At 45.9% G+C, this 15,718-nt stretch overlaps 1 protein-coding gene across 2 annotated transcripts in view; it reads left to right on the top strand.

Moving 5' to 3' along the window:
* GRSF1 (G-rich RNA sequence binding factor 1) overlaps nt 1-15,718 on the top strand; it is a 463,146-nt gene that overhangs the window by 372,026 nt on the left and 75,402 nt on the right. For both annotated transcript variants that reach the window (XM_069236866.1, XM_069236865.1), the window contains one exon: nt 12,894-13,029. In XM_069236866.1, the coding sequence (XP_069092967.1) occupies nt 12,894-13,029 (136 nt within the window). The remainder of the gene's footprint in view (nt 1-12,893; nt 13,030-15,718) is intronic.

The following is a 15,718-nucleotide window of genomic DNA, read 5'->3' as shown; positions in this document are numbered from 1 at the left end:
ACCACCTGTTCCTTCATGGAACCTCAACATTGTCTTAACAAGGCTCATGGGTCCACCTTTCGAGCCCATGCATTCTTGTGAAATGCAATACTTAACGTGGAAAGTTGCATTTTTGATTGCCATTACATCTCTAAGAAGAGTGAGCGAGATTCAAGCATTTACCATACAAGAACCATTTATTCAGATACATAAAAATAAAGTAGTTCTGAGAACAAATCCAAATTTTTTACCAAAGGTTATCTCACCGTTCCACTTAAATCAAACAGTAGAATTACCAGTTTCGGTAGCGGAAAGAGCACTACATACATTAGACATCAAAAGAGCACTAATGTACTACATTGACAGAACAAAACTAATTAGAAAAACAAAACAACTATTTATTGCCTTTCAAAAACCTCATACAGGAAATCCAATTTCAAAACAAGGCATTGCTAGGTGGATAGTTAAGTGTATTCAAACCTGCTATCTTAAAGCAAAAAGAGAGCTGCCTATTACACCAAAGGTACACTCAACCAGAAAGAAAGGGGCTACCATGGCCCTTCTAGGAAATATTCCAATGAACGAAATATGTAAGGCAGCAACATGGTCTATGCCTCATACATTTACCAAGCACTACTGTGTAGATGTGTTAACTGCACAACAAGCCACAGTAGGTCAGGCTGTACTAAGAACATTATTTCAAACTACTTCAACTCCTACAGGCTGAACCACCGCTTTTGGGGAGATAACTGCTTACTAGTCTATGCACAGCATGTGTATCTGCAGCTACACATGCCACCGAACGGAAAATGTCACTTACCCAGTGTACATCTGTTCGTGGCATTAGTCGCTGCAGATTCACATGCGCCCACCCACCTCCCCGGGAGCCTGTAGCCGTTTGGAAGTAATCTTGAACATTTGTACATTTGTAAATATATTACTTTAACCTTTATTATGTACATACGTATTCATTCCATTGCATGGGCACTATTACTAATATACACAACTCCTACCTCACCCTCTGCGGGGAAAACAATCTAAGATGGAGTCGACGCCCATGCGCAATGGAACCGAAGTAGGAGGAGTCCCTCGGTCTCGTGACTCGAAAAGACTTCTTCGAAGAAAAACAACTTGTAACACTCCGAGCCCAACACCAGACGGCGGACTGTGCACAGCATGTGAATCTGCAGCGACTCATGCCACAAACAGATGTACACTGGGTAAGTGACATTTTCCATATATATATGTAAATAAACATTCCTTTAACACAAGCTATGTACATACATATCTATTTTATTGCATGGACATTGTTGGTATCCTCATTCTACCACTCCTACCTCATCCTATGCGGGTAAAACGATCTAAGATGGAGTCGATGCCCATGCGCAATGGAGATACAACTTGTAACACTCCGAGACCAACACTAGATGGCAGGAACCGTGCACAGCATGTGAATCTGCAGCGCAACATGCCACGAACAGATGTTCACTAGGTAAGTGACATTTTCCATATATATATATATATATATATATATATATATATATATATATATATATATATATATACACACACAACTTTTTTGCTTTCCAATGGCGACCCTTTTGCCTCTTCATTTGCGATTGTATTAGCGTTCTTTAATATTTTCCTCTCATTTCCAAGAGCAGTTTTTCACATTTTCTGTGAACCATCCATGTGCTCTTAACTGTAGCCAGTGTGCTGGGAAGATGTATAGCGAGACAGGGATGTAAAGCAGGCCAGTGCACCCCCACCATTTAGGGGGCCGCTGGCAGCAGATTTCAAATGTATATGGGAGTGTCAGGAGCCCCTTGCCACATTCGGTAGTGTCCCAGGATTTTGTATTATGCCTATGTAGTAAGGATCGGCCACCTGACCAAGACATTTTGGCCGGTACGCTTTGCCTTAAAATTAAACTAAAATTAGGATTACAGAGAAGAGGCTGTTCATAACTAAACTGGTTACCCACAGTTGTGATGTCCTACAAAAGCTTCTCCAACATTCGAAGGGCCCTTTTTCCTTCAAATCATTTACTTTGACTAGACTGTCACGGTCTGACTTTAGGCCTTGGATGAACTGCCTCAAAAAATAGCATTTAGGAGAGGACATAATCCATCCTTCTTGTGCCACTTGGAAGCGGCCTCTAAACACCTTCGAGTGAGGAAGCCTTTTCCTGCACCCATTCTTTGGTGTTTTTCAGCCCTAGTTAGAGATGGGGGGAGCCACCACTTTAAAATGGAAAGTCGAGCCAAAGCAGAGCTAATGGTCGGCACTGACTCTTTAGAGCCCATTCACGAGCAGGGCTTTACAGTTTGACAAGTAAATTGTGCAACAAATGTGTTAGAAAACAATAAGATGCCTCCAAAGATCAAATGTGTACCTTAACACATGAAAGCATTTCACTTTCACCCTCACATTGTATCACTGCATTGAGGAATATTTATTAAAAGTGAGAGTTTTTAAGTATGAACTGAGAAACCTTCCTGTACCTGCCCCGAGTGAATTGAGAGCAGGGCCACTGCAGTTATGCAGCAGGGGAGGACCAAATTATGTGGCAAGGTGGACTCAATTATGCAGTGAGAAGAGACAAACTATGCAGCACTTTTTTGTGTTAGTATTACTTCATTATTTTGTTTCTTTTTTCCTTTCTTAACACTCTGTGCATAGAGTTCATCTAATTGTTGCCAGGTTTACACACAAAATAGCAATAAGCAACATAAAGGTGAGCAGTCAACCTTTGCGGAGGGCCTCCTCTGCGCAGCAAACTGTTGCTATGTTTTAGTAACTTTTGATCCCTTTGCGCTACAAGCAATTTTTTGTTCAAATTTGCAGATTACATAGCAGATTATGAATAATGTGGCAAATGCGACAAATCCACAATTATATGGAAAACTGTGTCTGCAAAATAACATTTTTGTGGCCCTGGCTAAAAGACAAGTCAAGTGGCCATATGTCCCCTACATGGGGGAAAGATTTTTATTATACAGAGCAAAACTGTAGTCTGTTAAATCAAACAAAATTGTTTCTACAGTTTTGTGTATCCTGAACTCACGTATTTGAAGGTGCTCTTGTATGTGATGATGAAAAAAAAGGAGGATCGCTGAAATAGTTTGCCTAGGAGCCCTCAATTTGATCAGTCAGGAAAGTTAGGAGTGATCCCTCATATTTCAGTTTCACACTGTGCAGTTCAGCCACAGATGGGTGTCTCTTGGAAGGTGAGTGTAGATGGCGGGTGCACAGCATAATCTGCGTTTTACTTTTGGCAGTTTTACGTAATGTGCCTGAGGATATAAGAGCACTTCACAAAAGACAGAAAATAGATTACATGTTTTTTGATCCCAGGGGAAATTTGCTGGGATTCACAGGATGCTGAGCTGAGGCCCGGTTTCAAACCTGGTCCCGCACGTGAGATGGCTGACAGCTGTTGCCACTGTACACATCACCTCCTATAAAAGCTTGGCTCGTTTTGGGCTTGAAGTTCCAAAGGACCTTAAGTTGAGCCTGAGCCAGGCATCCAGCACAAGCATGGCTCAACCTTTCAGTCTTACCCACCTCTCGTCCTAGGCCACCAACGGCAATTGTTTCACTGACTCTCCCTGATGACTACCTATCCTACATCTGTTCATGGAGGCAACCGTGGTGGAGTTTGTGATACTCAAGCATCACTCTATGCCCCTTGGATTCGTTTCGTTTTGAAACATGGAGACATCTGCTACTGAGAAAGGTTACAGTCCATTAAGTCGATCTCCATGGAAATGGAGCAACCTTACAATGCTCTGGATTCAGACCCTATTTTCTGAACACCTGTCCTGTTCCAGTCTCTTATTTCAGCTGTGCCCAAAATATTGTCATGAAACATCGGGACAGCAGCGTTTCCTGCTTGGAAGAGTTGACGCTTATATGGTTTAAGCAAGAAAAGTTGCAAATCAGGAGTTGTTTCCCTGTTCCGGTTGATGAATGTTTCTGAGCCTTTGCTCCCACATTTATGTGCAACTACAGGAATGTGCTTGCTTGCAATAGGCAAAAGTGATTAGTCATTGAGATTCCTTCATGACATTTATCTGCATGTGCTTTGATGCTTGAAGAAAGCACATGCTGCAATGCCTCGGTAGCTGGCACAGAACATGGTCTGACAGGAAGGTGCAGTGGGGTGGCACGTTGGATCATTTCCTAATCAACTGCTTTACAGGAGCTTATGCTGCATTGCAATACTGTAACCTGAAAATCAGAATTACTAGAAAAGTTGCTTTCATATGCAAATTCGGTTCCCAGTAGAATAAACAGAAATATTACTTGAACAGCTTATACATGTAATGTGTGGATGTTAAAAATATACGTTATGCCCATGCTTATAGACACGGTGGGGGAGGGTATTGAACAGGGTGAATCAGGTAGCAGGAAATGGGCTATGGTAAAATCTGGACTCTTAATTTTAGTGGCTATTGATAATGAAATCTTTTCCCTTATGTAGTTCTGATAATTAGGGCAAACATTGAAGAAACAAATCCATAATGTAGATAGCAAAATTTGATTGTCGCCACATGTTCTAAATGGTAAGCACATGACCCGCATAATTCAGATTCAGACGAATACTTCAAACTGCAGATTCCTCACCTTTAGAATATCTGCATTTGCAAGACTAGATTTGGAACATTTTCAGCATAGCCCCAGTGTGCCCATAGCTGGCATCGTGTGGCTCTGTGTTGTCTTCATTCCTCCCTGGAAGTGACAGCTGGAGGCGAATATAGATGCCATCCAGACATGCTGACCTCAGTTCCTCTTTTCCCAGGCCTTCATATGCGGAACCAGTGCTAGCTCCTCTTTTTTTTCCACATCAGTTGACTAGCATTTTTCTCTCAGACAATGTCTTTACCATTGTGCATGGGAACATGCCCACTTCTAAAACTACAAGGTCTAACCCGTGAAGGGACTGTCTGTGACAGATCCTCACAAAGTATGTTTCTGGTGTTTGGGTTCAGGCCACAAGTTGTGCGAAGAGTGTTCCCTGATAAACTCAAAAGCAATCCAGGAACACTACTTTGAAGTTCAGGATATGGACCTGTTCTCGTTCTCAGGGTTGATCCCGCAACAAGTTGTGGTCACAGTCTTTGAGTAAGTCTAAATTCAAGCCACAACACAAGAAATCCAAGTGTTACTTGTCCTAGCCTTGCCACTCTTCATCTAAGAAGTCAAAAGGATGTCTTGGTGCTCTGCGGCCTCCTTCTTGGTCTCCTATTCTCGAACCAATTTAGATGCACCCCAAATTCCCGGCTCCACCAGCAATGCCACAGCAGATTAAAGCATTTAAGGAGGCCATGCTCTGCATCTTTGGAACCTGCTAGCTCCCCTGGCCTGCCTTCTGGCGCATGTATCTGTGTAGGCTTTTAGTCTTATTACTGCTGGCCAGTCAACCCTCAGTGCAGTCTGTGCCTCCTGAACCTTCCAGGGTGGTGGGTTATTCTCTTGGTGTTGAAAGCCTTCCTACTACCCTTTCACCATCTTTGGGATCTTTAAACACCAGGGTGGACAAACGCAGCTGGCAGCACCTTACTGTATCTGGAGGTGGTGCAGGGGATCTTCCAGCTATATGGAGACACCTGGCTTGATTTCTTTGGCCCTGCAGAGAATGCACAATGTCAACACTTGGGCTCATTGGAGTTCTCAAGAAGGCTTTCTCTCCGACACACATTCAACATCAAGGGGAGCACAAGACTCCTGTATGCATTTCCACCACAACCTATCCTACCCTGGTTCTGAATGCGATTAGGAACAACCAATTGCAAGGCATCCTAGGGGCTCCAGATTGGGCCAGGAGAGGGTGGTACCCAGAACTACTGGGTATGAGCATCTATCCTCCAAACAGGCTGCCCCCTAAGGAGGGTCTTCTGTCACAGCTCTGGGCCTGAGTGCTGTCCTTGGCTGGACAATATACCCCTTTCCTGCTTGGAGATTTTGTGGTGGCAGTTGACTGCATTCAATCTACCTCCTGAAGTAGTGGATGTCATCTTGGTGGCCAGGCACCCTTTATCTGGATCTGTTTACCCCAGTTGAAGGGGCAGTTTTATGTCTTGCTCTGGAATCTGTAATGGAGATTTGTTGCTGGTTAAAATATCAGATGTTTTACCATTTATTTTGCCTTTAGCTCAGCACGGGCTTGCATTGGGCACTGTTATGTTTTATGACAGCCCGTTTGACCTTTTTATGTTTGCCAGGCAAATCATGTTTATTCAGCTCACCCATTGTGATGCCTTTTTTCAACTGTTTGATCCACATTTCCTTCTAACCCTTTTGTAATGTCAGAGTGGGACTTTAATTTGGTCCTAACGTTCATTATGTATACCCCTTTTGAGAAGTCGCACCGCTGTTGCATGTCTGTTGACAATGAAGATCGTCTTTCTTCCTTACCTTGATCACTTCAGCTTGTCACGAGAGTTAGCTCCAATCCTTAGCAGTCTGGATGCCCTACACCACCTTCCTTCTGGACAAAGTGATAATAAGGACCAGGGTGGCCTTTATACCTAAAGTTGTGACTCCCTTTCATGTCTGACAATCCACCACTCTTCCAACCTTCTTTGAGCTGCCTCATCCCTTGAAAGAGGAGGAGAGACTCCATAGTTTGGACCCCAAATGCCTGCTCAGCTTTTACACCGATTGTACCAAAGACTATTGGGTGGTCATCAACTCCTTGAGGTTTACTGGGACAATGAAAGGCAGACAAGGACTTTTTCGAGGTGGATAGTCCTCTCCCTAAAGCTCTTCTGTGCATTATCAAAGAAGCCACTTCCTGAATGATTAAGGATGGTGTATCCACCAGAGATATCGTACCTGGAGGTGAGTAACTTGTTCTTCAAGTCTAAGGAAGGTTCTGATAAACATAACATCCACAATTAGTTTTTAATACATGCACTAGTGACCAGGAAAAGGATACATTCCTCATTCGCAGCCCACCTGGGCTATGGAAATCCTGTTGTTTGCTCTACGACTCTTGAAAGATTTGTCTTGTCATAGGTAGAACAGTTGGTTCAGCAACTACCTGGTGGAATGAGGAGACAGCACTGCACGTGGTGGTCAACTCCATCTCCTTTAGCAAATCTAGTTAGACTCTTCCCAGGAATAAATCAATCAGTCATTTGTACGGGGCGTCTCTGTTCCCCCTGGGGGATTCTGGGCGCTGGGGTGCGATGTCTCTGAAGGGCCAGGTCTTGAGTCTCTTCCTGAAGTCTGCCAGTGAGGATGCAGTTCTGAGGGGTAGGGGTAGGTTGTTCCAGGCCTTGGTCGCAATGTAGTAAAAAGAGCAGCTGTGCCGGATTTTTGTGTGTGTGTGTGTGTCAGAGAGGAAGAGCGCAGGTGTCTGGTGGAAGTGTAGCTGGTGGTTGATGTAGTCTGGTCCTTGATTGTGTAGGGCTTTGTGAGGTGTGCATGAGGAGCTTGAAGTGACATCTCTTCTGGACGGGGAACCAGTGGAGGTTTCTGAGGAGAGGGGTTGATGTGGGTGTGCCTGTGAAGGTCCGGGATGAGTCTGGCAGGGGTGTTTTGTATTGTCATGTCTCTTTAGAGGCTGGGAGGACATGCCGGTGTAGAGAGTGTTACAGTAGTCGAGGCGGCTGGTGACGAGTGACCGTGTGACGGATTTCCTGGTGTTGGCTGGGATCCATCTGAAGATTCTGCAAAGCACGCAGAAGGCCACTTCATGGTCAGCTCACTGTCTAGGATGATGCCAAGGTTGCAAGCGTGATCTGTAAGCATGGGAGTGGGTCAGAGTTCGGCTGGCCACCAGCTATGGTCCCATATTGAGGTGTTTTTTTTCCCAAAGATCTGGACTTTTGTTTTCTTGGAGTTGAGCTTCCGGCAGTTCATCTATTCGGCTACAGTCCTCATGGTGTTGTGGAATTTGGTTCTGGTGGTGGAGTGGTTTTCAGTAAGCAAGAGGATCAGTTGAGCATCATCTGTGTGGGAGATGATGTTGAGTCAGTGGGATCTAACGATGTTGGGTAGAGGGATCATGTAGGTATTGAACAAAGTGGGGTGAGGGATGAGCCTTGGGCTACACCACAAATGATGGTCTTGGGTGCGGAGGTGAAAGGGGGTAGTCGGACGCTCTGAGTGCATCCTGTCAGGAAGGAGGTGATTAATTTGAGGATGTCATTTTGTATTCCGATGCTGTGGAGTCTATTGATGAGGGTGTGGTGGGAGACTTTGTCGAACGGCTTTTGGAATGTGGCTGATAGGTCGAGAAGGATCAGGGTGGCACTTTTTCCGGGGTGGAAAGTGCTCAGTGGCAGTGATGAGTGCGGTATCAGTGCTGCGGTGGAACAAAAACCTGAATAGGAGGTGTCCAGTAGGTTGTTTTCTTCCAGGAAGCTGGTGAGCTGCTGATTGATGGCCTTCCCAAGTACATTCTTTAGTTTGTTGGTCGGGGAGGGTTTTTTCAGCAGGGGTTTGACTTCTGCATGTCTCAATTTGTCTGGAGAAACTGCTGCGGGGATAGAGGTGTTGAGGATGCTGGTGAGTTCCCTGCTGATGAGATTGGTTCTGAGGTTAAACAGGTGATGGAGGCGCGGGTTGGTGGGTGCCCTAGAGTTGAAAGGATGACCTGATGGCTTAGGTAGATTGAGTGGTGAGCGGTGCCCGCATGGAGATAGTGCTGGTGGTGTGCGCTTTGTGTGGGGAGGGGCTGGGGGGGTTCGAGAGAGCTGAGGTTGGAGATTGTGGGTTTGGGGGTCGAAGTTGTTGTAGATGGTGGTGATCTTGCTGTGGAAGTAGTCTGAGAGGGTGTTGCAGACATCTTTTGGGGGCGGGGGGATGGTGTCCTCTGTGGCTGCTGGGTTGGTGTATTCTCTGACCATTTTGAAACATTATTTTGTGCGGTTGGATGCTGAGTCCTGATGGCCACTCTCTTGACCACCTTGAGTTGTTGGGTGAAGGCTGCTTTGTGGGCTGTTCTGTCGGAGGGATTCCTGGTGGAACACCATTGTTTCTCCAGTTTGTAGCAGCTGCGCTTGGTGGCTCTAAGTTCTGGAGTGTACCAGCTGGCATTTGTAAAGTTTTTGTTGGTTCTGGCTGGTTTCATCGGGGCAACTGAGTCAGTGCATTCGGTGATCCAGAAGGAGAAGTTCAAGATGGCCCTGTCGAAGTCGAATGAGGCCATGGGTTTGGATGAGCTGATGGTCTGCGCCTATTGTGATTCAGTTACTCTGCTTGAGTTGCAGTAGTTGGCCCTGTGGTTCTTGGTGGTGTTGCGATGGTGAAGTGAACAATGCTGTGGTCGGACCTGGAGTGTTCTGTGACATGGCTGAATCTGACTCTGTCGCTAGAGGTGAAGAGGGGGTCGAGAGTGTCTGGCCTTGTGTGTGGGTACGTTCACCAGTAGGGTGAAACTTACGTTGCTCAAGTTCTCGAGGAGGGTGGTGCAGCTGGCATCGTTGGAGTAGTCGATATGAAAATTGAGATCGTTGAGTAGGATGTAGTGGTTGGAGTTGATAAAGGTGGTGTGATGATGTTGGGGATGGCATCTCAGAAAGCCAATCAGGGTCTTGGGGGGAAGGGGAAAGTGTCTTTATACCAGGATGCCCCTTAAGGTAGTTTTGACGTCAGTTTGTAGTTGGAAATTGAGGTGTTCCATGAGGGGTGAGGTGGTGTTGGTGGTGGTGATGCATTAAATGGTGGTCTTGAATTTTATTGCGATGCTCCTGCCGTGTTTATTGGGGCGGTCTAGGTGTATGATCTTGTAGCTGCTGGGTGTTGCAATGGCAATGTCGGGCTTCGAGGAGAGGTTTAGCCAGGTTTTGGTGATGAAGGCAACGTCTGATGAGAGGGAGGTGATGGTGTCCCAGGTTTCCGTGGCATGTTTTTAGAGGGATCAGGAGTTGAGCAGGGTATATTGGAGAGGTTCTAGATTGACTGTGACCTTTCAAGTGTGTGTGGCACGGGGTCCTGTGTGGGCTGGGGGCTCGGTACACGGAAGCGGCAGGTGAAGGGTCCTTTTGTAGCACAAGGGGATGTGGTGCAGCAGTCGTTGTGGCGCCCAGAATTCATGGCTCTAAGCTCCTGGCTGGAGGCCCAGGGTTCTTGGCGCTGGGCATGGTCCAGGCACAGACTGGTGCAGACGGGCTTGCCTTTAGCATGCCAGTGGTGCGACCGTGCTACACCCTCCATTAAGTAGGTCCTGGTGGAGGGTGGGATGCTGGGTTGCAGGAGGTGGGAAATGGCCAGAGAAGCGAAATGGGGGAAGAAGGGGAAGAAAAGGCGAGCAGGACAAAAATGAGCCGAAAAGAGTGAAAACAGAGCAGAATTGAGTTTTCATGTCCGAGGGGTACTCCTATTTAGTGCCACTCTTGCCAGAAGCACCAAAATCGTAATTGCCATACACTGAGATGTTAGCACTTTGTTACCTGTTTGACTATAGCTGGCGAGATAACGAGGCTATCACACATGCTGGTATTTAAGGTCTTATTTATTACCCTCAAAATGTATGTTGGGGATGTTTTAGTAATTATGATGAGCTCCGTTCAAAAAGACTGCTTGAATGGTGAAAAAAGTCAATATCTAGGATGTTCTTTTAGTCTTTCTTCCCTATTACGGAGTCAATTCAATGTATTCTCGGGCTGTACAAGACCTAAGCCAGCACCCCTAAATCAGAGATCGTGCCTTTGAACAGGGCCTAGTGTGAGGGGGAAAATGACTGCTCACTGATATCAAGGTATATTCTTCTGGAATGGACTTTAGTCAGTAGAAACCTGCACAGAAAAGATTTAATCTACGCACTGGGATAAAGTCTTAGTTAAAAGATGTGTCTTCAGTTATAATTGTGTTTGATGTTTTTGTCGCCTTCTTCATATCTGTCATAGCTCCCACAATGAAAATATTCCTGGTGTGTTGGCAACTCTTTCCAGTTCTATATGTGTGTCTTCACAATACTGTGGTTATTCATACAGCCATAGTATTTTTTACGTCATTGAGTTGGGTGTTCTAATGCAACTTCATAGCACCTTGCTTTTTTTGTAATGAAAAACAATGTAATTGTGATGGTGCTCTAAATAAGCAGATTTTTTTTAGAAAGTTGCTCGGCTGAACGTCGTGAGCGCTGATTTCTACCGGGAGGATTAGGAGAGTAAGTACCACCAGGCAGAGCACAAATAAAATAACACCACCGAACCCACATCCCCGACCATCACCCTCAACAACTGGACCCACATCAGCACGGAAGAAACCAAATCCATCATGAACTCTATCCACTCCGGCGCCCCTTCGGACCCCTGCCCGCACTTCATCTTTAACAAAGCCGACATCATCGCCCCGCACCTCCAGACCGTCATCAACTCTTCTTTTTCTTCTGCTACCTTCACCGAATGCTGGAAACACGCCGAAGTCAACGCCCTACTAAAGAAACCTACGGCTGACCCGAGCGACCTGAAAAACTTCCGTCCCATCTCCCTTCTGCCTTTCCCAGCCAAAGTAATAGAGAAGACCGTCAACAAACAGCTGACCACCTTCCTGGAAGACAACAACCTGCTCGACCCCTCACAGACCGGATTCCGAACCAACCACAGCACTGAAACCGCCCTCATCTCAGTCACAGACGACATCAGAACCCTGATGGACAACGGTGAAACAGTCGCCCTCATTCTTCTCGACCTCTCGGCTGCCTTTGACACCGTCTGTCACCGCACCCTAATCACCCGCCTCCGCTCCACCGGGATCCAAGACCAGGCCCTGGACTGGATCGCCTCCTTCCTCGTAAACCGCTCCCAAAGAGTCTACCTCCCTCCGTTTCGCTCAGAACCCACGGAGATCATCTGCGGCGTACCTCAAGGCTCATCACTCAGCCCGACACTCTTCAATGTCTACATGAGCCCCCTCGCTAACATCGTACGCAAGCACGACATCATCACCTCCTACGCCGACGACATCCAACTTATACTCTCCCTCACCAAGGACCCCGCCAGCGCCAAGACCAACCTACAAGAGGGTATGAAGGACGTCGCAGATTGGATGAGGCTCAGCCGCCTAAAGCTGAACTCTGAAAAAACTGAAGTCCTCATCCTCGGCAACACCCCGTCCGCCTGGGACAACTCCTGGTGGCCCACGGCCCTCGGCACCGCACCGACCCCCGCAGACCATGCCCGCAACCTCGACTTCATCTTGGACCCCCTTCTCACCATGACCAAGCAAGTCAACGCCGTGTCCTCCGCCTGCTTCCTCACCCTCCGCATGCTCCACAAGATCTTCCGCTGGATCCCTGCCGACACCAGAAAAACCGTGACCCACGCCCTCGTCACGAGCCGCCTGGACTACGGCAACACCCTCTACGCTGGGACCACCGCCAAACTCCAAAATCGCCTGCAACGCATTCAAAACGCCTCAGCCCGCCTCATCCTCAACGTACCCCGCAACAGCCACATCTCCGCACACCTGAGACACCTGCATTGGCTCCCAGTCAGCAAAAGGATCACCTTCCGACTTCTCACCCACGCACACAAAGCCCTCCACGACAAGGGACCGGAATACCTCAACAGACGCCTCAACTTCTACGTCCCCACCCGCCCCCTCCGCTCCTCTGGCCTCGCACTCGCCGCCGTCCCTCGCATCCGACGCTCCACGGCGGGTGGGAGATCTTTCTCCTTCCTGGCGGCCAAGACCTGGAACTCCCTCCCCACCAGCCTCAGGACCACCCAGGACCACTCCGCTTTCCGGAGACTCCTAAAGACCTGGCTGTTCGAGCAGCGATAACCACCCCCTTTGTCCCTAGCGCCTTGAGACCCGCACGGGTGAGTAGCGCGCTTTATAAATGCTAATGATTTGATTTGATTTGTAAAATTAAATAATTATAACAGGGTGTGTGCAGCAGATTAACCTTTTCACAATGTCTTTTATTCAAAAAAAATTCCCATTCATTTTAGTTTTTCCATCCTTTGACCCCCATGAGGATTACAATGGATTACAACTCCTACGGCAAATCAACTGGAGAAGCAATGGTGCAGTTTGCAACGCAGGAGGATGCAGTTTGTGGAATGGTCAAAAACAGGTCACTCATTCGTAAGTAGCGATACTGTTGCCAACTGAAAATGAGTGTAATTTAACATGCTTATCATGTGGTTCTTTTAAAATTGATTTTGATCACTAGCAACATTGTTAAATACAGGTTTGTCAATTCCAATTGTGTATCAAAAAACATGTAAAGTGATTTTGTTGTAATTAACATATTAATAGGATACTGTCCTGTGTATAGATGTGAATTTGCATGCATGATCGAGTTGGTCATTGTCACTTGTCTTCTTAGTCACCACCCGCTTCTATTTGAATGCCAAAGAAATCATATGTAAGCTGCGTGTTACAAATAATTGTTTGTACTGCAGAGCGGGGATATTGTAAAAAAGGTGTAGAAGCCGGGGCAGGATGATTATTTTCATCCAGGCCAGGTGCCCAATCAGGGTTAAGGTATTTTATTGAATATTGAAAGCAGGGCGTTATATTTGTTATGTAAAATGGCTAGGTTTTGGGTATGGCTAGTTTGATGGCATTGTTCGGATCCAAATATGTCAGGCACCTTACAGCTGTGGTTTTGTCCCGTGAGAATTTGCAAATTTCCTTCCAGTTAGAAAAAGAAACATTTCTGATGTAGCGTTTTTCACTTGATGATGAGTTATTTGGCAAATGTAATCTTTTTAGTGAGGGTAAACCTCCAGGTTAAAATCTGAAGCCAAAAGGCGTGTTTATTCAAGAACAGAAGAATGTTAATTTGAGCCAAGGCATTCTGAAGGTGATGTAGGTTTTAGGGGCCTCTCGGTAGTTGCTGAAATGGTTCTATTAATTGGAGGAACCTGTAAGACTAAAGGCTTGAGAGTACATGAAACTAATTTGAACCAGAAGATGTTCGAGGTAGTGAAGTGTTGAGATTGCTTAGTGCTGGAAACAGAGGGGGAGGACAGACCACCTCTGCTTTCTAAGTCATTAGGAAAGACAGCCTATTTAGAAAGTTTCAGTACCTGTTATTCTCAGCTTGAGGGAGTTTTCCTTGGTTATTTATTACCCATATAACTTTTCACTGCAAATACCCCAGGAGTTACATTTTCCTCGCTGTGCTGCTCATCACCCATATTCGTCCCTTTTTTATATATTTGTTTCACTTCTTACCAGATGATAACTCTTCTAAGTTGAATCTCTCATGATCACTTACATAGCTGCACTCCTGACTCAGCGCCTTGAGACGCTCACAGGTGAGTAGTGTGCTTTACAAATTCCCTGATTGACCGCTGTTTGGTGAAACCAAGCCCATCCTGCCTCCCATTGTCAATGAAGATGGATACAGCACAGCGTAATAAATCATAGCACTGGCACAGCAATTACGGTCGCTACGTTGAAGTTTAATACAGCTTATTCTCAGAATGACTGCCTCCCATGCTGGCCAGATGCAACTGTCTCCAGTGGAACATTCCATTTCAAACCATACTTTTAGCGATCTTGTAAGTTTTAACCAGTTCCCCACATGCTGTATGTTGGACCCAGTCACTCAGCTGTCAGTCGCTTCGGCTTGCTTCTATTGTCTGATAAAACAGCACCGTAACTCTCCAGTGCACCTGGCTAGTTTGTGGCTAAATTGTTAAAAATCACAGTATTGCACAGCAATTAAGTTCTTTGTGCTCAGGATTAATACAGCTGATATTCAGAGTGACTGCCTCCCATGCAGGCCAGACGCAAATGTCTCCTGTGGAACATTACATTTCAAACCATTATAGCATCTCACCACAGTGAGATTCTAGCTTGACAGTATTACGCGACCTGCAGCAATATAACATACATGAAACAGAGGCATGACTCATCCTGGCAGAGGAAACCTGCCCAAGGACTAAAGGGGAAGGACTGAAGACCTCATCCAGCCACCAATCAAACTGGTTTTGAGGAGGAGGAGAGGGGAGAGTGCATGCCCAGGATGGGACGTCCAAGTTGGATGTCACCAAGCAGACACAAAGGACACCACCGTTTTGTGCACCACACATACATATATGGTGTCCTATGGACCCCAGCACTCACCCGTCCAGTGTTAACTTGCACGTTCCAAGCCACTCAGCGCATCTCTTCCCCATTTGATTTACTTACCTGAAGCATCCGTACGAGGGAAAATGTGATGTTTATCCTTTTGGTGTTTCCCCTTTGATCCTGCTTTCTACCTTTGGTTTGTTTAGTTATTCTGGCCCCTCGATCTGAGTGATTATGAAATAACTTTTTGTATGTTACTAAGATGATCTCTGTTTTTCATTAAGAACAAATTATCAATAGTATCCCATAGAAACAAATACTTGGTTTTCATTTGAAACTATAAGAGTCTGAATTTTGGTGCACTTATTTTACTTTGGAACCAAATAATTATACGTGTAGCTGCTACCTATAAACTATCAAATCAATGCCAATCGAGCTTCCCACTTGGGGCCAATGTTAATTCATCTAATATATCCTTATGAACCATCTCCCACATCTCTAGCACCACACAACCTAATTTAACTAATTATCGCTGTCGTTTTGAGGGCACAGCTTGTGATTTTCTGCATGCTGCTGTGTGGTGGTTAGCAGGATCGTAGTTGAATTCTGAGCGTTTCTCAGTCAGTAGCAAACAGCACCACCATGATGTCCTCTTTCATCTAGAGTGACAGCTTTGCTTTTAGGAAAAATGAACTAGTAAATCATATCGAAATACAGCTCCTCATGTGTCAGAACCATATTTGTGCCC

The sequence above is a fragment of the Pleurodeles waltl genome, chromosome 1_2, assembly GCF_031143425.1.
Source record: "Pleurodeles waltl isolate 20211129_DDA chromosome 1_2, aPleWal1.hap1.20221129, whole genome shotgun sequence".
NCBI classification, from domain to species: Eukaryota; Metazoa; Chordata; class Amphibia; order Caudata; family Salamandridae; genus Pleurodeles; species Pleurodeles waltl.
Note: the sequence above shows the minus strand (reverse complement) of the source record. Positions and strands in the feature narration are given on the sequence as shown.